General features: G+C 45.2%; 1 protein-coding gene across 4 annotated transcripts in view; it reads left to right on the plus strand.

The window, feature by feature from the left end:
- The window catches only part of PDGFRA (platelet derived growth factor receptor alpha), a 49,003-nt gene that overhangs the window by 13,727 nt on the left and 12,300 nt on the right, over positions 1-22,976 (plus strand). For all 4 annotated transcript variants that reach the window (XM_037152156.2, XM_037152157.2, XM_037152159.2 and 1 more), the window contains 18 exons: positions 495-755; positions 1,850-1,980; positions 3,638-3,809; positions 3,898-4,087; positions 6,578-6,693; positions 7,632-7,758; positions 8,829-9,022; positions 9,764-9,858; positions 10,067-10,199; positions 12,111-12,215; positions 12,584-12,694; positions 12,951-13,104; positions 13,963-14,129; positions 17,030-17,145; positions 17,498-17,620; positions 18,947-19,058; positions 20,318-20,417; positions 20,551-20,656. In XM_037152156.2, coding sequence (XP_037008051.1) covers positions 495-755; positions 1,850-1,980; positions 3,638-3,809; positions 3,898-4,087; positions 6,578-6,693; positions 7,632-7,758; positions 8,829-9,022; positions 9,764-9,858; positions 10,067-10,199; positions 12,111-12,215; positions 12,584-12,694; positions 12,951-13,104; positions 13,963-14,129; positions 17,030-17,145; positions 17,498-17,620; positions 18,947-19,058; positions 20,318-20,417; positions 20,551-20,656 — 2,513 coding nt within the window. The remainder of the gene's footprint in view (positions 1-494; positions 756-1,849; positions 1,981-3,637; positions 3,810-3,897; positions 4,088-6,577; positions 6,694-7,631; positions 7,759-8,828; positions 9,023-9,763; positions 9,859-10,066; positions 10,200-12,110; positions 12,216-12,583; positions 12,695-12,950; positions 13,105-13,962; positions 14,130-17,029; positions 17,146-17,497; positions 17,621-18,946; positions 19,059-20,317; positions 20,418-20,550; positions 20,657-22,976) is intronic.

Genomic DNA, 22,976 nt, shown 5'->3' on the forward strand with positions numbered 1-22,976 from the left:
TGTGGCCTTGGTTGTGATGGATTTCAGAGCTGGCGCCCCCACTTGGAGGAATGCTGAAGGGTGCTTCCTCACTGCTGCCACTCTGACTGACTGCTTTAGCCATGAGCTGACTGACTGTAGGGGGCAGACATTTTAAAAAGCATTTCCTAATTTAAAACTTCTGTGTTCTTTAGTTTTCAACAGAGTCGATTATTTTATTGCCCATGTTTTGTTTTGTTTAGTAATTTAAATTTTAATTCCTGGCTAATATATGTATTATCACTATTTTTTTTATTATGGTATAAGCAATTTTGTGTTGTTCATACTTTAAAATCATCTTCTAATCATCAGCAATATTATGATGACTAGTGTTAGTGGGGTGACAGCTTCTGAACATATGTGGAAAGTAAAATTCATACCTACTAAGGTTAATGCCAATGGGATACATTTTGTATGTGTGTGTATATATGTGAAGTTAACACCTAATGTGCTTCTCTTTCTTTTTTAAACCACAGACCCGGATGTAGCCTTCGTACCTCTAGGAATGACAGATTATTTAGTCATCGTGGAGAACGACGACTTTGCCATCATACCTTGTCGCACGACCGATCCTCAGACGCCGGTGACCTTACTCAGCAGGGACGGAGTGGTCCTGGCTGCCTATGACAGCCGGCAGGGCTTCAACGGAAGCTTCACTGGGGGGCCCTACGTCTGCGAGGCCATCGTCAGAGGGAAGAAGTTCCAGACCATCCCATTCAACATCTATGCTTTAAAAGGTAACCGCCCTCTCTCTCCTCCTTTAAATGAGACTTACAGGCCTATATTGTACACCTGAAACTAATATAAGTTACAGGCAAAATAATCACATGCATACAGTATTTTTTTTAATAGTCCCTGGTGATGGAGATCCTGGATTCCGACTTGGGGATTTAGAACCTGACTTTTCTGTGCGGTGTTAGGCTGGCTTCTGTGGCTATAGTAACACGAAACTTAGCCTTACTGTAGGTAAAAGCTTTCTTACCCCTGTCAGATTTCGTGTTTCATCGGCTGACTTCAAAATACTATAAGGAATTTTTTCATTGTGTAAGCCTCTTACTGTTTTATTCACATTCCTGACTACAGAGGCCCTAAAAACAAACATACACTTGGGGTGGGGGGTGTGGGTGGACGCCTAGGTTCATTTTAGTAACTAAGGAAAAGTGATTTTGATTTTGAGAAAAGCAGGTAGTTGTAGACTTCATCCCTTTGATGTGATAGTTTAATGAGATTGGGAAAGTATAATACATGTTCGTGTCAGCAATTGATGGCACACTTAACACGCAGGCAAGGCAGCAGTGAGAGCATGCCATTTAACTCTCGTTAAGGGCCTGTTTTATGCCAGGCACTGTGTGGGGCTCTTGAGAAGCACTGATAATGGCTGGGGAGCAGAGTAGGAGAGAAGAGAGTGGAGGGCGGGATAGGAGCCAAGTGCCCAGAGGAGTGCTCGTCAGCAGAGGCTGGTTGATTAAATGACTAAACACACCAGCAAAGGCGACAGCAGAAGAGAATAGTCACAGGCGCCCAGACGCCTGGCAATGTGGCATTCTGTTCAATTGGAACTTATTCTTACTATTGTTAGTATTGTGTGTGTGTGTGTGTGTGTGTGTGTTATTTTGTATGATAACTACATGCCAAATTATATATGCCAACTCAAAATGAAGGCTTCTGAGATTTTCAAAATTTTGCCTTGATCAAAGTGGTTTGCAGGTTATTTTTCATGATTTTCTTAAAAAAACCCAAATGCCCCAAACCTCCTAAGATCCTAACTCTTAAGATCTCCTCTGAGATCCACAGATATTTAGGTCCTTTTGTTTGTTCTTTTTTGAAATAGCAACCTCAGAACTTGACCTAGAATTGGAAGCTCCTAAAACTGTGTACAAGTCAGGGGAAACCATTGCGCTCACCTGCATCGTCTTCAACAACGAGGTGGTGGACTTTCAGTGGACTTACCCTGGAGAAGTGGTGGGTACTCACGAGGCTCCTGGCATTGTGGTGAGGAGCAGGGCTCAAGAGCCCTGTTTGGCATGGACAGAGTGTGGCACTTTGCTTCTCCAGACCTCAGCTTCCCATCTGTACAGCGGGCATATTTGGCTAGATGACTTTATGGCTTTTTGAGCAGTGGGAGAGTTTGAGGTGACAATAGCCGGACCAGGACATCCAGCATGTATCAAGGTTGTACCCTGAACCTTCTTGTTCATAAGTCAGAAAGGAATAGGAAGGTTCAATGTATAAAGGACAAAGCCAAAGCAGGGCGGGATTGAGGGTGGGGGGTGCGGATGGCCAGGGTGGGTGGGAGCGGTGGGGGGGAAAATGGAGACAGTTGTACTTGAACAACAATAAAAAAAAGAAATAAGGTTCAGTGCCTTCAAGATAACAACCAAAATGTTAGAAAAGCAAAAAAAAAAAAAAAGAATGTACTTCATTGCTTATTGGTGAGACAGTCATATAGTCTCACTTTTGTGACTCCTGTGCCTTTGGGTTTTGAGGCATTAGTCATGCTGGTTGCCTGACCCCTTCCATTTCTGCTTTGTTGCCTGCCACCCAGGATGCCGTTCTGCCTCCTCCCTGCCTAGTCTTTCTCTGCATGGCTGACCTTTAGTGGCCAAGCATCACTTGAATCATTCAGCAGGGACTTAGTGGTTGTGCTAAATCCCAAGCAGTCTGCTCGAAGACAGTCCATGCACAGAAGGAGGAAGAAGGGAGGAGTAGAGATGCGTGTGGGGAAGAGGGACCACCGTGCCATCTCTGGTCACTGTGCATTGACACATAGGGCCTCACTCATTCTAATGCCTGGGCTGCATGTGTACGAGAGAACTGAGTGTCAAAGGGAGTGGCAGTCCAACGCAGAAATGGTTAACAGGGCTCATTACAGCAGCCTTGGAGGACAAAAACCACACATACATTTTCCCCTTCACTCCTGGTATGCAAATTTCTGCTTTTGTACATATTCGCTGAAATAATGAAGCTATTTGATCTTTCTGTTCGTACTTGATTGCCTTTAATACTTGGAACATAAAATTTCTTTTTCATTTATTAGAGATAGACACTTTTTCTCTCCAAACCAAAGTACATGCTATTTGGCCTCCAAATATGCAGATATGCAATCAGTTTTTTGTCTGATAATAAAAGTAATGCAGCATTACTCTTGAAACTTTATAAAATATAGGGAAACAGGAAAAGGCATTTCCCAGAGCATCACTGTTAGTATCTTAGGGAGATAAATCCTTTAAATACTTTGTATATGTGATAAATGTTCAATAATCAATAGGTATTATACTTTTAATAGTACTTTGTTATATCCTTTCCTCTTTGGCAATATAGCACAAACCCCTTACTAAGTCATTAAATATCCTTTCAAAACATGATTTTGTAAAGAGGTAGCTTAAAAGCAATTTTTTAAGTCAGATTTTATTGTTTAGAGCCATTTAGGTTTTCAGCAAACTCGAGTGGAAGGTGCAGGGATTCCCCACACGTGCACAACCGACCCCATGTCACCATTCCTCCCAGGGCAGTGCGTTGTCACACTGTCCACCTGTTGTCACCCCCCAGCCTTAGTTTACAGGTGGGTTCCCTCCTAAGAGCTGTCTTTTTAAAGTCAATTTTCTTTCTTCTGCTGTAGAAGAGCAAAGGTGTCATGATGCTGGAGGAAATCAAGGACCCATCCCTCAAACTGGTGTACACGCTGATGGTCCCCAAGGCCACGGTGAAAGACAGTGGAGATTACGAATGTGTTGCCCGCCAGGCCACCAGCGAGGTCAAAGAAATGAAGAAAGTCACCATTTCTGTCCACGGTACATTCTTTCTAAAATGTCAGCACCCACGCTGCTCGGGACCCACTGCGCGGTAATCATTATTTACTGGAAACTCTTCCCTGTACAGAGAAAGGGTTCGTTGAAATCCAGCCCTACTTCAGCCAGTCGGAAGCTGTCAACCTGCACGAAGTCAAGCATTTTGTGGTGGACGTGCAGGCCTACCCCCCTCCCAGGATATCCTGGCTCAAGGACAACCTGACTCTGATTGAAAACCTCACAGAGATCACCACCGACATCGAAAAGATTCAGGAAATAAGGTAACCCCACACACACACACACACACACACACACACAACGTGCCTTTTCTTTTTATTGTGCACCCCTGGATAGACAGAGATCTGTGTGTCCTACAACCCAAACCTGGAGTCCATCTGGAAAATCCAGCAATCCGATTTGGGAGAAACTGGAAATCAAGGGTAATATTGCAAAGGGTAATATTGCAATTCGGTAATAGTATGTTGGTAAGTATTTAATGATTACATAAGAAGAAGGGAGAAGTAAAAATCCCTGTCTCCCATTGAAAAGCAGGCTCCCAGATCCAGTGAGGGGTGGAGGAGAGGAAGTAAAATTGGACCCACTTGCACTGAGTACATTCCTTGATGCGCATCATTCATATTGCAGTCAGACTTGTACATTGGTTACAGTTGCAAGGCAATCAGCATATAAACTGACATAATATAAATCATGACTGACTTCCTTGGAGACACATTTGCCCCAGTGAGACCTCCGTAAGAAACAAGGGTGGAGCCTGGTCAAATTGGTTAGGAGAAAAGGTAGAACGAGGAGTTTGGACCCCTGCCCTCAGAGAGTGGTAGATTACTCTCTTAACTGGTGGTGGAGGTTTGGGTAAGTCATGCCTCAGCCTCAGTTTCCTCATCTGTAATGTAGGGTCAGTAGCACTTTATGTCCTTCCAGGCAAGGAATTGGAGCAGGTGCTATTTCAGGTCTCTTGGACTTTGAAGCTCTGATTAGAGTCCAGGAGCAGAGGGTATCCCTCGAAGGACCCAGCTAATCCAGCCCTGTGTCCTCCTCAGAAACCGCCCCACAGAGACCAGAGTCAGCCCTCTCCTTCAGACCACCAGGGAGGAGGAGACAGAACCTCTCTCATCAGTTCACTGCACCTCTGGGTTCACTTTCTCCTTTCTGACCTAAGTTCCACATGTAATTGAGAACGGTGTCTGAGAATGTGAAATTTTATGCTAGACGATGAATTTTATGGTAGACGATGATGGAAAATGAAGTGGAATGCTGATTCTGGAAGGCTTTCTGATGACCCCAAATGCAGGGGCACAGAGAGGTGGGCAGTGCCGGACTTTCCACTGGGCTGTGAGGCCAGGAGGAATGGGGTGTCTCTGGCACAGCCAGCACTTCAAACGCGTGTCCGGGCACTGTCTGCAAGCGAGAGTCCGTAGCAATGACAACTGAGTGGTTTGGGAAAGCTGCCTGTTAGAGTTACGCAGTGTGCCTTCAGCACATACTCTACTAGTTATGGGCCAGAGAGGAACACAGTGGGTGGGGTATCTGGATCCCTGGAGCTCAGAGCTGGTGGATCCACCAGCTTTCTTGGCTGAACAGTATAGAAAATGAAGGACAGAAGATCATTTGGTGATCAGCAGCCAGGTGTGCTCTAGGGAAATCCAGTCCTGGAGCACGTCCAGGATGGTGCCGCCGAGGAGAAACCTGCCCTGCATGCTCTTACACGTGGCCTAGTGCGCAGCATCTTGGGCCAGAAGACTGTAATATACAGGATACTTTTGAGGCTACGAAATGCTTCGACACATATTATTTTATTTAACTACTTCTGTCAATGACTCTGCATTAGGCATACAATTTTTCTATGCTGTACATATGGAAACGAAGACATTTCAATAATGAGAATGTCAGTAATGCCCAGGGCGTGCTCACCACGAGAACGTCAAGAACAGCCAAGTTCTCCTCACCTTAGTTAGTGCTCTTCTCCACTCCCGTGGTTCTTCCATCCTGCGATGTTTTATGAGGAAGGACAAGTGGGCGAATACTGTACTGATGTGCACGCACATGTGTGAGGCAGAGTGTCATTTATAATGCACACATGTAAGACTCTTTGGGGGGAACTTCACTTTAATAAAGTATGAACAAAGGCATTTTTTAAGTTGATTTTTTTTGAATAAGTGATGGAATCCCGTGCTTTAAAGCCATTTAGACATGAAGGTGCCTCATTGTATGAAGCCTCATTCCACTCCTGTCCGCATCTGCCCAGCGCTCCTCCCACCCACAGGGAAACTCTTACTGGGTTTATTAGGTTCCTATGTCATCTTCCAGAGGTTTTTTTTTTTAAGCAAATACCATATCCATATATAGAGAGCTCCCCCCCCGCTTTTTTTTCCATTGGTGTTTTATGGTTTGGCCAAACCACCAAAATGATAGATATTTAGAGGAAGCAACTGTTTTTTAAACAGGGAAAACTCAAATTGGCGGGGCGTGTTTATTCCCATTCAGAGGCAGGCCTTACCAGAGCCCATGGCGCCTGAGGTCACAGGAGCCATTGCTTGTCCCAAAATGTCCGGGCTTCTGCTTAAGAATCAAGTGCCTGCCACTCGGGCCTTCAGTGTGTCCCAAGTGTGTTGGGTCCCGATGATCCCAAGGAGAAAAAAAGATGTTTTTATTTTTTTTTACAAAAATAAAGTTTAAATTGAACGCAGTAACTGCTGAAGTGGTTAGAATTTATTTGGCTGCCTCTTGCAGAAACAGAGTCCTTTTCTTTTAAGGTATCGAAGCAAATTAAAGCTGATCCGTGCTAAGGAAGAAGACAGTGGCCATTACACCATCGTAGTTCAAAATGAAGATGACATGAAGAGCTACACTTTTGAACTTTTAACTCAAGGTATGTTCAGGGCGGTCTGAAGAGAATGCTCTCTCAGTGAGTGAGTGAGTGAATGAGTGTCTCCTGAGGAGAGTCTGGTACTTTCTCCCAGGCCGTGGAGGAAAAAGCAACACTTTTAGGGGAGAAGCAGGAACTGGAGACACCACACATGAGGGATAGCTTTGTTGGACATAAGAATTCACATAATTCTAGGGGGCTCCAGGCTGCTCTGAAACAGTCTGATTGAAAATTTCTGAGCTCTAACAACTTCCTTGCCCCCTACTTCTCAGTCTGGCACTGACAAGTTCAGGGAAGAGTGAAATGATGCTTCTTGGTCCAGATGACCTTAGATTATTCCAGAGAGTTTGGACCTTTTTGCCTGGCTTCCCTGTAGACATGGTATAGTGGCCCTTACCAGAAACCCAAGTCCTTTCACGTTCAGGTTCAGCACGCACTGACTGAGCACTTACCATGTGCCAGGGACCATCTTGGTTGGGCTCATTTGTGCCTCACAGTAAATCTATAGAAACAGTAGCCTATTTCTAAGTTGTTTGATCACAGATTTTAAAGAATCTTTAAAACTTAATAATATCCTGCAGATGCACTCTGGTAAATGTGGCTTCAGATTCCGATTGAGCTGAATCCATTAGTTGAATTGCAAGCTATATTAATTCTAAGAGCCTCTTTGCCTTTCCAGCTAAATAACCACAGGGGCTTTTTGCTTCCCTAACTCCAGATCTAAACCACCACGGGGCACAAATCCCCAAACACTGCAACTGTGAAAATGCTCTTAACCAAGTGGATCTGTGCAAACTGGAGGGTTTACTGTGCACACAGCCTCCTCTCGGGTGGTTCCTTGATTTGTAGGTTCGAATGCCTTGTGGGCAAGTTCTGAACTCATGTTCCTTGTAGTTTCCAGAGTTTGGGGTCAAGAACCATTCACTTTTGATTTCTTGCAGTTCCCTCATCTATTCTGGACCTCGTCGACGACCACCATGGGTCTACGGGGGCGCAGACCGTGAGATGCACAGCTGCAGGGACACCGCTTCCTGATATCGAGTGGATGATTTGCAAGGATATTAAAAAGTATGGAAATCGGATGTTCCGTTTGCATTTGCAGTCAGAATGTTTCTTCCTGGATGCAGAGGACCTCAAATGCATTTTATTTCTTTTGTATTTGAGAGTCTTATTTGGCCCCTAAACTACAAGATAGGGTTCTTTACATGGTCGTTGTGTGTGCATGCACATGTGTGTACACATGTGCCTGTGTGTTCATGAACATGTGAGCAAAAGGTCCATGGCTTTCATCAGATTCTCCAAGGGTCTCTCATTTAAAAAGAAAATGAATTTAAAGAGCTACTCTTACAGGAGGATTTTGCTACCCTGACCCACATTTTCACCTCATAGTTCTTATCTGGTGAAGTTTATCTGGTGGCTGGACTGGCCTGTGAACATCAATGAAAATACTGCCCATGTGACTGCGCACTACCTTGTGTGCCTACCTGCAGTCTGATGGGATTTAACTCACCAGTTCCTCCTACATCCCGTGTTCCTGAACCTTCTCCAGTGGGCACACGAGCAGCCCGTTCACTATTCTGTCCATGGAGACTGGCTGTGTTCAGAAGCCTTGACTGCTTCTCCTACAGGCTGAGATCTAATGCCTTCCTAAGGGCTAAGGGACCAGATTTGGATGTGACTGGAGCTACAGTCTAGGTCTTAAATCTCAACCAGGTGATCGCTCCAACGCTATGACCCTCGGGGCCTCTTTACAGTGAGTTAGAGAGAAGGAAGGACTCCAGGCCTTTTTGAAGGGGTAGGAAATTGGGAGAGTTAAACATTCTTGGAAGTGAAAAAAAAAACTGTCGATTTGCTCCTGGGTTCAGGGTTTAGGATTGGCAGTTATATTTGATTGGACTTATCTCTGCATTATCTTCATAATCAGTTAACTTTTAATTATCCGCATGTAGGTTGTTAAATTTGGGTACATGCAAACAAGTTTTAATGTTCATGTGCACATAAAATAAGAAATCAACTTGTAGCACCCCCAAATGTAGACCAGGTTAGAATGGCCTGCTCTCCTAGATAATTCTCACTGCTACACTCACCTCCTTTACTCCGGACAACTGGCTCTGTATTTGTGTCCTTTTTCTTCCCAGATGTAATAATGAGACTTCATGGACAGTTTTGGCCAGCAACATCTCAAACATCATCACGGAGGTCCACCCCCTGGACAGGAGTGTGGTGGAGGGCCAGGTGACTTTCGCCAAAGTGGAGGAGACCATTGCCGTCCGGTGTCTGGCGAAGAATCTCCTTGGAGTAGAGAACCGAGAGCTGAAGCTGGTGGCTCCCAGTGAGTTGCTTATCAGTGAAGACTGCTCTAAGTCATCAGCCAGGCCCTTTCTCCCCAAGGTGGAACTTTGAATCCCAGTTAGGGTCCTATAGGAACGAAGGTCCCAAGGCAGAAATTCAGCCCTGATTGCTCTTAAAGGGCCTTCTCATGGCATCTGCATGGGAGTCTTTTTTTCAGATTCAGATCCAGAACTGCACCTGGCAGAGGCCCCTTGGCATGTTGCTTGTCCAACTGTATAGCTAGCTACTCAGTCTCTCTAGTCGGAGTGTGGGAATGGAGGAGGAAGAAGGATTTTCTGCCTTTATCCTCCTTATGACAGCTGAGCCAGGTTCAATTCCTTGAGTAAAAATTAATGAAGCTGAAATTAATATAAACAAAATGCAACCTTTCAAAATAAACTGAACCTAAGTTTTTGAGTTTATGGTAGCCCTCAATCTCATTTATCAGTCTTTATGTTCCAATTCACATTCTGTTCAGAAGGTTAATGTTGGAGCATCTTTAGAGAACGTATTGCATTCCGCTGATTGAATTTTGTCCCTTTCTGTTCCAAGGGAAGAGTTGGAATAGTCTCATAGATGCAGATAATTGAGAGATGCTGTTGCCCATCCCTAAAATGAGCCAGGCAGCCCTTGTGCTTCTCCACAACATTCAGGGATTTCAGTTCCAGTCAGTTACATTGCCTTCCCACCCTCCTGTGTGTTCATGCAAATTTCCCATCCTGCCTCTCTCTGTCTCCTCTAGCCCTGCGTTCTGAACTCACGGTGGCAGCCGCAGTCCTGGTGCTGTTGGTGATTGTGATAATCTCACTGATTGTCCTTGTGGTCATTTGGAAACAGGTAGGTATCTTTCTCAAAGAACTAAAAATCTCTGAAGCCATTAAGAACAGGAAGAATGGCAACCAAGTCCAGTGCTTGGCACAGAGAAGGAGCTCAGTAATAATGGGTCGAGTCACTGCGTCCAGCCACTTCGCTGCTGCAGTTAATTGAAGCTTTGGTGCATTCAGACTTTGGTAATTCACCAGTTACCTGACCTGGTCATTTACAGAAACCGAGGTATGAAATTCGCTGGAGGGTCATTGAATCAATCAGCCCCGATGGACATGAATATATTTATGTGGATCCAATGCAGTTGCCTTATGACTCGAGATGGGAGTTTCCCAGAGACGGACTAGTGTTGGGTAAGCTTCTCTGGGGGTTATCTCCCAAGACTCCCTTTCAATTTGTATATAACTTTGCTCCTTTACAGGCCCATAGAGGAAGGAGGGATCTGAGCTTGTGCTTAATAACAGCGAGGCAATAGAAATTGGCTTTCAGATATATATTTTTTTGGTCTTGAAAATGAGTTAATTGGATAACCACAGTCATTTCTTTAAAATCTCATTTTATATAAAATTATGGTGAAAAAATTTTATAAAAGAAGGAAATATGAGACTTGCCAAAGATATCCATCAAAATGGCTTTGCTTTAGAAATGACACAAATTGAAAATGAGATGAATATCTGTGACTAAAAAGTAACAGATGAGAAATGAATGAGGACAACCACAAAATGGATTTTGATCCAATACATTCTGAGGTGTATTAGATACTTCTTTAGAATATACATTGAATATTTAGAATATAGACTATAAAACTATAGATATATGTTTAAGCAAAACATGTAAAAATAATCAAGCCAGTTTATCACAGTCCCTTCAAATATTTTAATCTTGGACTGAGACCAAATGTATGAAGCTTTAGTCCAGAGGATTTTTCTAAAAAAAAAGCAAACCCATCACATTCTGAATGAGTGAAAACAGGACAAAGAAATGAAAGTTAGACCTTGAGATGTGTCACCGAGAATATTCTAACGATATGTACTCTGGAGGATGCCAAAGGCAGCGTTTAATAGTCTACTGTAATTCCAAAACACAGCAAGGTTAAGTTTTCTTAGTATTACTTAACCTGAAGTCAAACAAGACACTTTGGCTACTCCCAATTCAAATATTTATACCTGGGCACTAAGCTTATTATTATTTTTTAAAATTTCCCCTTGTTTTACAAAAAGGAACAAGGAGCTGATGAAAGTTAAGCAGTAATAAAATGAGGGAAAAATGCAAAATCCCCCATAAGCCAAGAGGCACTCCCGTGTCCCTCTGCTCCTGGGCACTGCCAGGGTGCAGGGGGGCAGTGGCTTCCAAGTTTGCTGGCTGTTGGTGTCCTTAGGAGCTGAGGATTTCCTGGTGTGGCTCTAGGTGCTGGGACCCACCCCTCTGGAGTCTCCCTTTTAGACTCAGGTCTTTAAGAATGGGGATGACAGTTGCATTTCGTTTTGTTTCTCCCAAACACGCAGCAAAGTGTTGGGCTCCCGGGGCAGGTTTACCGTGCAATTCTGGTCCAACTGACAGACAAGGGGGCCAGCCTGACGTTTACTTCACTACTCATTGGAGTCAGGCACATCTTGAATACTGAAGTGCTTGCAGTGGATAAAGACTTATGGATGCAAAAGAAGCCACTGTTTGTATATGGAAAACAGAAGGGCAGAGAACCAGGGGGCTTGGGCGAGAGCCACGGAAGGCAAGTGCACTCGAGCTTAGGGTCTGGCCCAGCACATGAGCTGGTAGACAGTGTGCTCCCACCAGGGAGGGCTGCACCCTCCTTTCTCCTGCCTGTGTTTTCCTTTTCCTGGCAAATGTTACTTGACAAAAGCAATTATACTAATTTCCTTCCCTGTGGGCTCAATTCTGGCTTTGACACGATGACTTGGAGGAATCATTATGCTTCCTCTGTGGAGGAAAAACACCACCCAGCTGTGCACCCACAAGCACAGGCTGTGGTAAATAAAGCTGATGAGCCCTGGCTGGCGTGGCTCAGTGGGCGGGGTGTCCTCCTGCAAAGCGAAGGGTCACCAGTTTAATTCCGGTCAGGGCACATGCCTGGGTTGCGGGTCAGTCGGGGGCCTGTGAGAGGCAACTGGCCCATTGTTTCTCTGGCACATGGATGTTTCTTTCCTCCTCTTTCCCCCTCCCTTCCCCTCTGTCTAAAAATAAATTTTAAAAAAAGCTGGTGAGACACCTGACGCCTGTGTGTGCTGTGTTCTGGCTGCCCACAGGCCGTATACTGGGATCTGGTGCATTTGGGAAAGTGGTGGAAGGCACTGCGTATGGATTAAGCCGGTCCCAACCTGTCATGAAAGTAGCAGTGAAGATGCTTAAACGTAAGTGTTCCTTCCTGGGGATTTTTTTTGAACATGGAGATATTAAATGAATTGCTCAAACTCACAAAGCCAGTAAATGCCAAATATAGGGAAGCTCTTGGTTCTTCTGACTCTATTTGGACTCCTGTCAGTTAGGTTTATTTAGATTGTTTTCATTGCCCCTATGTTGGAAAATCAGGAGTTGTTATTTTTAATGACTTCTACTCCAAAGGCTCGGGATCAGTTACTAGAGTCTCAACCAGAGTCACTGTCTCTCTCTTTTAGACTCTTAGTAAATAAAAGGATATCCAGTCATAAGATGAGCCATGTTTTTGGCTTTTTCAGGGCAGTACGTTGCTCCGAACTGATGTAATTTATTTCTTCAACAGCCACGGCCAGATCCAGTGAAAAACAAGCTCTCATGTCTGAACTGAAGATAATGACCCACCTGGGCCCACATTTGAATATTGTGAACTTGCTGGGAGCCTGCACCAAGTCAGGTAGGCCTACGGACTGGGAGGGAGTTCATAGAACCCCAGTGGTTGCACAAACTGTCAAACCCAGCTTTTTAAATCCCCACTTTGTACCTCCAAACATGCCAGCGAATAAATCCCTTGAATGGAGTCGACTGGATTCCACTGAATTGAGGAGAGCTCATTGTTTTTGAGCAACATCTCTTGTCAGTGCAAGCACAGCAATTCATGGCTTATCTGTTCACTTTCAAAACCATCTCCTAACCAATTGTGGTCCCCACAGGCCCCATTTACATCATTACTGAGTACTGCTTCTATGGGGATTTGGTCAACTATTTGCATAAGAACAGGGACAGCTTCCTGAGCCACCACCCAGAGAAGCCAAAGAAAGAGCTGGACATCTTTGGATTGAACCCCACTGATGAAAGCACTCGGAGGTGGGTTCAGAGAGACGTTGCTGTGAATCATTGTTTTACAAGTCTCACCGTGGAGAGAACCCATGTCCCGGTAGAATCCATGTCTGCAGATTCTGTGCCTGGAGGCAGCAAGACTCAGTCCAACTACCCTGCCCCGTCATCCCATGACACAGTGCTGATGAGTACATGGTGTCTGCCCGTGTTTGAGACCAGGCCGTTGTAGATGGAGCCTTGCTGATAGGTTTGAATGAAAGCCAGATCTGGAATTGTTCTGGGAGCCGTTTTCCTGTGTATATGTGGCCCACTTAACACCTATCACAAATGCAGCACTGGCCAGGGATGCCTCAGTACTTATGTTTAGAGAGAAACTGCCTGAGGGTCCTTGAGATACTGGTGCTTGCTGAACCTGGGTCTGTAAATCAAACCAATGATAGTAATCCCCAATGCAGAAATCCACAAATGGCTGTGAAGATCTCTGTAGGTCTGAAGTTGTGTAACATCAGAAAGTACAATGAGTTCACTTCATATTAAGTTACTCTATGAACACCAGATTGGTGCTAAATTTATTGAGCAGCAGGAATTGTCTGCCAAGCCGCATGGTCACATGGCATAGGTTTGTGGCTTGTGAGCTGAAAAGCAGTCCAGGCACACCTGAGTTGAGATAATTTGTGCATTTGTATGATTATTGATTAAGGCTCACCTCCCCAAATAGACCACCCTGGGGAGAGGCTGCAGATGGGTTTTGCTTCTACTCAACCCTGCCACCCCCGTGCCCACCGTGCTATCTTGCAGACTGTAGGTACTTGGTCATCATTCACTGAATGTTGCATGATCACTCTAAGGGGCACCTGGATAAGGTTTCTTTTTCTGTTTTTACAGTTATGTTGTTTTATCTTTTGAAAACAACGGTGACTACATGGACATGAAGCAAGCCGACACCACCCAGTATGTCCCCATGCTGGAAAGGAAAGAGGTTTCTAAGTATTCGGACATCCAGAGATCGCTGTATGACCGCCCAGCCTCGTATAAGAAGAAGTCTATGTTAGGTAAAAGTGTGTACGCTGACTCTTTGGGTGTTGTGCTCTCCCAGAGGTTTACTGAAATACTCAGAATCCTCAGAAGAAGGTGAGCACACCTGGTAAATAGAACTGCCAGGGCTCACAGTCCCTATACAACCTGCCAGTGACCTTGAGAAGAAGAAAAACAATAAAGACAGACCCGATGTAATGAATTTTTCAGACTTTAAATACAATTGTTTTAAAGAATTGTTTATTCTGACATAATGATCTTTTTGTAACATGTCTTTTTTTTTTCCTAAGGGAAGGTAGTATTGATGGTTTTTTTCCCCAATGCCCTAACTTGGCCAAATTAAAAGTCAGCAGTCTTACATTGTAAAATTTAATTATGTAAACCTCTGATATCTTTGAGTTCAATGGCCCTTGCTTTTAGCTTTTACTAATACACAATTTGTGATAGAAAGTGGACCATTTGAAGTTATTTTTTCTGACGAGGGTGTTGTTTGAAGGGAGACCTGTCTGTTTCAAAGCAGATGGGCATGTGGCAGGATTGAGTTGATTTATAAACTCTAGGGAGCTCAGCCGAGGCCCGTACCAGATGGACCACCCCACATCTGCTGGGGGGTGGTCTCTCCACGGTCCTAGTCTGATAGCAGGCTTGCAGGGCAGAGGAGGCTACTAGATGGGACCAATGTCAGCTGTCTTGTGATCTTGCATTATTGGACCTGAGCTCCCCACATTGGTCAATGACAAAAAAATTTAGCTGCTATGGGAATTGCTTTGAAAATTACTAATGTGCTCTGAATGCTTTCAGGGTTCTTAAGTGGAAGGTACAATCTCTTACAAAAAGAATGTGTATCCCTGGCCAGAGGGCCCAGTTGTTTGGATGTCATACCATATACAAAACAGTTGTGGGTTCAGTCCCTGGTCAGGGCGTGTTACCTAGGTTGCAGGTTTGATCCCTGGTTGGGACGCATATGGGAGGCAATTGATGGATGTTTCTCACATCCATGTTTCTCTCTCCCCTTCCCTCGCTCTCTCCCTCTCTGCCTCCCTTCCTTTCTCTCTAAAATGAATTAAAAAAAACAACAACATATCCTCGGGTGAGGGTTAAAAAAAAAAGAATGTGCTCATTTTGCAAAGCTCACTCAGTACACATTAATATTTTCCATTGCTGCAGTTCCAAGTTCCATTCATTCCCCATTGCCAAATGGGTAAACTTCCAAGCCCTTTTTAAAGATGAGCCAGTGAGGGCTGTCAGAATGAGTGCTTCCTCTCCACTCCTGTATTGTTAAAAATAGTTTACATTGCTTCCCAGGCTGGACCTGGCTCCAGATGTCAGGGGAACCTGATTCATGCTCGGCCCAGGCCCTGCTGGCAGGCAGACGGCCGCTTCCTGGCCTGCCTCTAGCTGGCTGGAAAAACGTGAATGGCTGCAGCTACTCTTCACTTGCCTGAAAATTTTCAAAAAGAACTGAGAACTGTTGGCCTAGATTGCCTCCTTCCTCGAAAACCCTGGGACCCTTCCAGCTGGGACGGACCGGGAAAATAGACAAGTTATAAAGGGAACTAAACGCAGAGTCGTTGGCACCGATCTTTAAGCTTGCTACCTCTGCTCTGACTGGTGGTTGATTTCATTCACCAGATGAGCCAAGTACTATGAAGGTGGCTTTAAAAAGAAAAAAAAAGAAGCAGCAATTCCTAGAAGATGCTTTTTCAAAAGGCCCTCATGTATATTCATCATGGAAGATTTTAGTTTTTATGTGTTTTAATGGTGCCTGAGCTGATGTGCTAAGGTTAAAAAAAGAAATTTTGGAGGCAAACCACAAAACATGTGTGAGAATCTATTAGGTATATATATATCTATCATAGATATATATACCAGATACATGTTTCTTTTAAAAAATTATTTATCTTTAGAGAGAGGGAAAGGGAGGGAGACAGGGAGAGAAACATCAGTGTGTGGTTGCTTCTTGAGCACCCCCACTGGGAACCTGGCCTGCGACCCAGGCACGTGCCCTGACTGAGAATCCAGCCAGTGACCCTTTGGTTCTCAGGCCAGGGTTCCACTGAGCCACATGTTTATAACAGCCAGGGCCAGATGTTTACTTCTATCTGAGAAGCTCGTTACTTAAATTCCAAGGCATTTTGTTTAGAGTTTGTAGTTTAGATGCCCACCTATGAGGTGTGGAAACTCTATAATAAGAAAATCACTTTATGGGACTCTGACTATTTGTGGCACAGTTGGTTGGGTGTCATCCCACAAAACAAAAGGTTACTGGTTCGATTCCCAGTCAGGGCACATACCTGAGTTGCAGGCTGGGTCCCCAGTCCAAGTGTGTGTAAGAGGCACCTGTCGATGTTTCTCTCTCACATCGATATTTCTCTTTCTCCCTCCCTTCCCCGCTCTAAAAAATAAAATGAAAATGAAAAAAATAATTTGATGGGGATGTAAAGTACAGCACAGGACATATAGTCAATAATACAATAGCCATATATGGAGTCAGTTGGGTACTGGAAATATCGGGGAGAACACTTTGTAAAGTATATGATTGTCTAAGGGTGTGCAACCTTTTCACGTCTCTGGGCCACACTGGAAGGAGAGGCTGTCTGGGGCCACACATAAAATACATTGTGACGTGTAACCATGAAAAAATCTCATAATGTTTTAAGCAAGTTTACGATTTTGCGTTGGGCTGCATCGAGCCCCTGGGCCGCAGGCTGGACACCCCTGGATGCTGTGCATCTGAAACGCATACAAAATAGTATTGGACTGGGTATAAACTGTAATTGAAGAAATTTTAAGAAATAGAAAAATTAAAGAAGTCCCTTTAGATGTTCTTCGGACAAGCACATCTGCCGCGCAGCGCCCCCTGCTGAGGCCTGCTGCCCTGTGACAGCACCTGACACTCTTCCTGGCTTTTCTGCAGAGTCAGAAGTCAAAAACCTCCTTTCGGATGACGGCTCAGAAGGCCTTACTTTGTTGGATTTGTTGAGCTTCACCTACCAAGTTGCCCGAGGAATGGAGTTTTTGGCTTCAAAAAATGTAAGTGCGGCCATGGAACAGACGTTTTTAGACTCAGGCCGCAGGTCTGAGTGGGGTGAGCGTGGAAAGTAGCTCTTGGAGAGGCCTGGAGCAATGGCGGCCCCTCTCCTCCTCTTCCCCGAGCAGAGTGGGGAGTCCGACATCATCGGTGTCCACTCCTCCCCAGAACCTTTTTGCTCTTGGGAGAAGTTGGAATGAGAACCTGGGAAGTGAGCTCTTCCCGCCAGGTGAGCCCCTCCGAGGTGTGCGAGGCAGCTCCACGTACCCCCATGGCGTGGCCAGCCTCGCAGGGGTGATGCCGTCGAGCGGTGGCCAGATCGACACTGACGCCATTTCTTCTCTTTCCTCGCAGTGTGTCCACCGGGACCTGGCCGCTCGCAACGTCCTCCTGGCACAAGGGAAGATTGTAAAGATCTGTGACTTTGGCCTAGCCAGGGACATCATGCATGATTCGAACTACGTATCGAAAGGCAGCGTAAGTGCTCCCCCCTCTCCCCCATGCTTACCCTCCCTCACTCAAACCTCTGAAATCAGGTGTTGTTTCCAGCCATTGGGATGCCTGTCATCTCAGCATGGAGTCCACAAGACCCATGGATGGGTGGGCTCCCGGGGTCGGTGTGGAAAGCACAGGCTCTGCAGCAGACTGCCCAGCTGCGAGCCCGAGCTCCAGGACTTACTAGCGTGGCAGTTGAGGCAAGTTACTTGACCACTCTGTACCTCGATTTCCCTATCTGTAGCAGGGAAGCGACAATGATAACCTACCTCCTGAGTTGCTGTGAGGGACTGAATCAGTGAATCCATGTGAAATGCTTAGGACAGTGCTTGGCACAGACAGCACCCAGTCAGCATCAGCTATTAATGTAAATTGTGCACAAGGCTGTATGTGCATGCATTTGCAAGGACAGCATCTGTAACTTCTAGCAAATTTTCAAATGGCATCTATACCCCTAAAATGGGAAAACCATTTGAACTCATATATCTTAGAAGCCTAATTTTCTTAAAGATAGTCATTCTATCTTACACTTCAACTTTTCCATCCACCCCTGTGACATCTAAGCAGATGGAGTAGCTGGGGATATGCCTGCCACCTGTAGGCACAAATCCAGCACCACGCAGACCCTGAGGTGGCCCACGGGGCTGCTGCAGCAGGACACTGGGCTATGCCCATGCTCTCTGTGTTTCATGGGCTCTGTGGCCATGACCTGTAGCTTTGGGCCTCTTGGGAAAAAGTGGACTTTGGTGGAGTCCAGGTCTGTCCAAACAGGTTATGGATGTCTATTATCTGCCCAGCGGTTTTAGAAGGTTGGAGGATGCCAATGTGGCTGTTTGGTGTGTCTGCCCAGGTTAGTGTTTCCACAGAAGGTTGGACAACCTCACGAAAGGAGGCTGTGAAGTGATCCTTCTGTCACACTCTTGACAGCATTTCTTCAGTTCAAAAATGTAATTGGCTCTCAGATCCCTGGATCTGCTCTTAATTTTGTTCCTAGGAGCGTTTTACACTAGGGCACAAGTCCAGTCAGGACTCAACACTTTGGGGTAAAAATTCAAGATTATATACTTTTGGATGTTATTCCTTGGAAGAACATCAGAGGGAACACTGACCATCCATCATTCATCTGATATTTATTGAGCGCCTGCTGGGTGAACAGCAGTGAACAGCTCACAGAAGACACTCACGTGGCCCAATGTTATTAGTGTGCATTATTCTCAGCCTGGTGGGAAGAGGACCTCTTCCTATTTCTGCTGCTGTGGATCATCAGTGCGGCACCACTGGTCTAACTTCCATCCTTCTTCCCCGTAGACCTTCCTCCCCGTGAAGTGGATGGCTCCTGAGAGCATCTTTGACAACCTCTACACCACACTGAGCGACGTCTGGTCTTACGGCATCCTGCTCTGGGAGATCTTTTCCCTTGGTGCGTACCTGACTGCTTGCTCATTTGCGTGGTTCTGGAATAACATTGGAAGGGAAACACTGTAGTTTCGACGCTCTAGGAGGTCATCACAGTTGAGATACCTGGTGTGAGTCAAGTGCACTGTGGCCAGTTTTTAGCACACTTTGAGCCTGTGTGATGTCTGGTGTGTGCCTGTGCAGAATGAGGCGGGGGATCTTGGGGAGCTGTGCCCTCCCCCCTGGCCTTTGCCCTTCCTCTTCTTTGGGCCAAACCAGAGTGACTTTCTCCCAGTGGGAGTGCTCCTGACGACACCCACTCACCAGCTGCTTTTTCACCTCAGACTTTGGGTTAAGTGGGCTCACCAGTGGAGATGGTGGTAGATGCTCAGGTGAAAGGTAGTATGGCAAGGAAAAGGGTGTGGGTCCCCTTCTTGGTGATCATTCTGGAGGAGCGACACCTCCTAGTCATTCATTCATTCATTCATTCATTCATTCATTCATTCATTCATTCATTCAGTGAGTCAGTCACCAGCTGCTGAATAACACAGGGGCCCCCTGCTCCCTGGTGAGGGCTAATTCATAAGCCTGACTGCTGGACGGTTGATCCCGGGAGATGAGACTCACACACTTCGTGATAAACTGTTTGGTCCTGATTCAATATCCTGATGAAAGTCCAGACAAAGGGAAAAGGAGCCCTAAAGTGGATGTGGAAGGCTTTAGCGAGGAAACTAAGCTGGCCCTGGCCTTGGCCATGTGAAGTGTCTCATGAATTTACTCTGATACGGCAGCGAAGGGAGTCTTCTCGCTGCCTGGCGTCCTTGTTCTCAGTTCTCCCTCCTTGGCCGTCACTGTGGATCATCCCAGTGCATGTAGTTCATGAAAAGCAGAGAATTATTTCAATATTTCAAGCCCCAACTCTGACTTTTGCTTTAATTTCAGGTGAAAATGACTTTTTGCGACCTCAGTGATTCAGAATTTCTTTTGGTTTTCTGTTTTGCTTTGTATGTGTAGCTCCAGTTGTCAGAAACACTGAAAAGTACTTTTGAGCTTTTTCTAGAGATACAGAATTTTTGCCCAGGGGGTTCGGACTTGACCAACCTAGAAGTCCTGCTAAAATGGAAGGTTTGGGTGGGGAGACAACACTTCTTCCTTCCCTTGGAAGAACTAGCACTCCACAGTGGGGATGCCCACATGTTTTCTAAATGTGCTGGATCACCCCAAGTGTTTAAAAAACGTACCAGGCACTTGTTAATCCTGGTTGCTTTCTTCTCTGGCTTTCAGGGGGCACACCCTACCCTGGCATGATGGTGGATTCTACTTTCTACAATAAGATCAAGAGTGGATACCGGATGGCCAAGCCTGACCACGCCACCAGTGAAATGTGAGCCTCTCCCCATCCTGTGGGCCCTGTGTTCCAGCCCAGTGGGTCTGTGGGGCAGGTGGGGGCAGTAGGGACGGTGGGGTGGTACCGTCCACTCCTCCCAAGGCTCACTCTGAGTTCTGTGCTTCTCCAGCTATGAGATCATGGTCAAGTGCTGGAACAGTGAGCCTGAGAAGAGACCCTCCTTTTACCACCTGAGAGAGATTGTGGAGAACCTGCTGCCTGGACAGTATAAAAAGGTTTGTCTGTGGGACGACATGGATGGACCCAGAGTGTATTATTTTAAATGAAATAAGTAAGGCAGAGAAAGACAAATACCATATGATTTCACTTATAGGTGGAGTCTAAAATAAACAAAACAGAAGCAAACTCATAGATACAGAGAACCTTTTGATATTTGCTGGATGGGAGAAGGTTTGGGGGGCTGGGGACCAAAGGAAAGGGATTAAGATGTGCAAATTGACAGATATAAAAACAGTCACAGGGGTGTAAGGTACAGCATAGGGAATGTAATTGATAATATTGTAATAACTATGTATGGTGTCAGATGGGTACTAGATTCATCAGATGATCACTTTATAAATTATATAAATGTCTAATCAGTATGTTGTACACCTGAAACTAACATGTCAAGCACATGCCATTATGTGTACACATGCAGACACAGACACACAGCCACACATGCATCACACACATGCAATACTCATACATGTATGACATATACTTTCATACATACATAGTGTATGTCAGACATACACTATGTCATAGTGTATGTCAGAGTGTATGTCAACTGTAATTAAAAAGTATTTTAAAAACGGAAGGTTTGTCTGGGCCTCTTAAGACGAGTGGAAAGGAATGCACAAAGGGAGGAGACGCTAGCTGGCAGCTATGCAAGCAAGCAGCACCGTTCAACACTGTTTTAAAGGAACATTTTCAAACGAGGGAAAAGATGGTGTGACCCAGCGGCCGGGGTTTTATGGAGGCTCCCCAGGGCCCTGGTGGCAGTGGCAAATGAAAACCCTCTTCCCGAAGGGCTCCTCTTTCATGTTCAGGGTGCAACACCTGTAAGCACTTTATTCTCCAGATGTTTGTGTATCTGAAGCTACTGTGTGGTTAGAAGTCTCAGGGCATCCACAGCCATTACACTGTAAATTTGAATGCACTTGAACCATGCAGAATTGGCTTTTGCCAGCCGGCTGGAAGGAGCAACCTCAGCTGTTATCTGTGGCTCCAGCTGGTTTTTTGTGGAATAGGAAACATTGTTCAAAGGAACAAATGTAATTTCATGGAACCAAGCAGGATGTGTTAACGAATGAAAAAACTTTCTGCTGAGAAGGAAACCCAGACACACTTGTATAATAAATTCAATTTCTTAGATTCAAGTTAGAGTCACCCTGTAGACCTTGCATACTTGTTGCTTCTCTTCCTTCTTCTTGAGGAGGATCAGTGCTGAACTGGAAATGAGAAACTTTTGTCTATTCAACTATCTCGCTGCCCATGACAAGTGCCCTAAGCGAGGCAGCAGGGAAGCAGAAGGAGATTCACTGCAGGTCTGTCAAAGACACCCTGGTTGGCGAATGTGTTTTCATGGAAAGAGACTGGAATTAGTGTTGAGAGTAGTCTCTTTAGATCAAAAGTTGTCAGTTATATTTCTTCAATGTTCTGTAATCAGGCAGGCTCAGGTGTGGCACTCCTTACGGAAGTCCTTGTCACCTCTTACCAGGACCCATTCAAGCCCGGGAGAGACTGTTCGAGGAGGCCAGATGAGTCCATGCTAGTCCCCAGGCAGGGGTGTTTGTGGGGAGGGACACAGGCAGAGCTACGGACTCAGGGAAGCAGCTTGTAAGGCCTGCCAGCGCAAGATTTCTGCCATTGGTGGTCTTTTTTTCCCCCTTTAAAAGTTTTTTTCAACTCTAGTTGACAATTTGTATATGATACGTATATGTATAAAATGAATATGACTTTCTATTAGTTTCGGGTGTACTGCATAGTGGTTAGACATTTATATAATTTATGAGATGATTCCACCCATAAGTGTAGTTCCCACAACACCATACCTCGTTATTTATTATAATATTACTATTTTCCCCCTGCTGTACTTACATCCCCATGCTGATTTGGTGACTACCAATTTGTACTTCTCTAGCCCCTTACTTTTTTCACCCCCAAACCCCCTCTACTCAGGCAACCATCAGTTTGTTCTCTGTATCTGTGAGTCTGTTCTGTTTGTTCATTTACAATATTTTGTTCTTTAGATTTCACATATTCAGGGATGTCCAACCTGTGGCCACATGTGGCTCCGGATGGCTGTGAATGTGCCGAACACAAAATTGTAAATTTACTTAAAACACTATCAGATTTTTTTGGTGATTGTGTGTTGTGGTGGATTTAACTTATTGCCCAAGACAACTCTTCTCCCAATGTGGCCCAGAGATGCCCAAAGGTTGGACACCCCTGAATCATATGGTATTTATCTGTCTGACTTATTTTACTGAGCACAGTACCTCTAGGTTCATTCACATTGCCACAAATGGAAAGATGTCTTCTTTTTATTATGGC

This window comes from Artibeus jamaicensis, unplaced genomic scaffold (genome assembly GCF_021234435.1).
Source record: "Artibeus jamaicensis isolate MK-2021 breed Jamaican fruit bat unplaced genomic scaffold, CSHL_Jam_final contig_889, whole genome shotgun sequence".
Classification (NCBI taxonomy): Eukaryota; Metazoa; Chordata; class Mammalia; order Chiroptera; family Phyllostomidae; genus Artibeus; species Artibeus jamaicensis.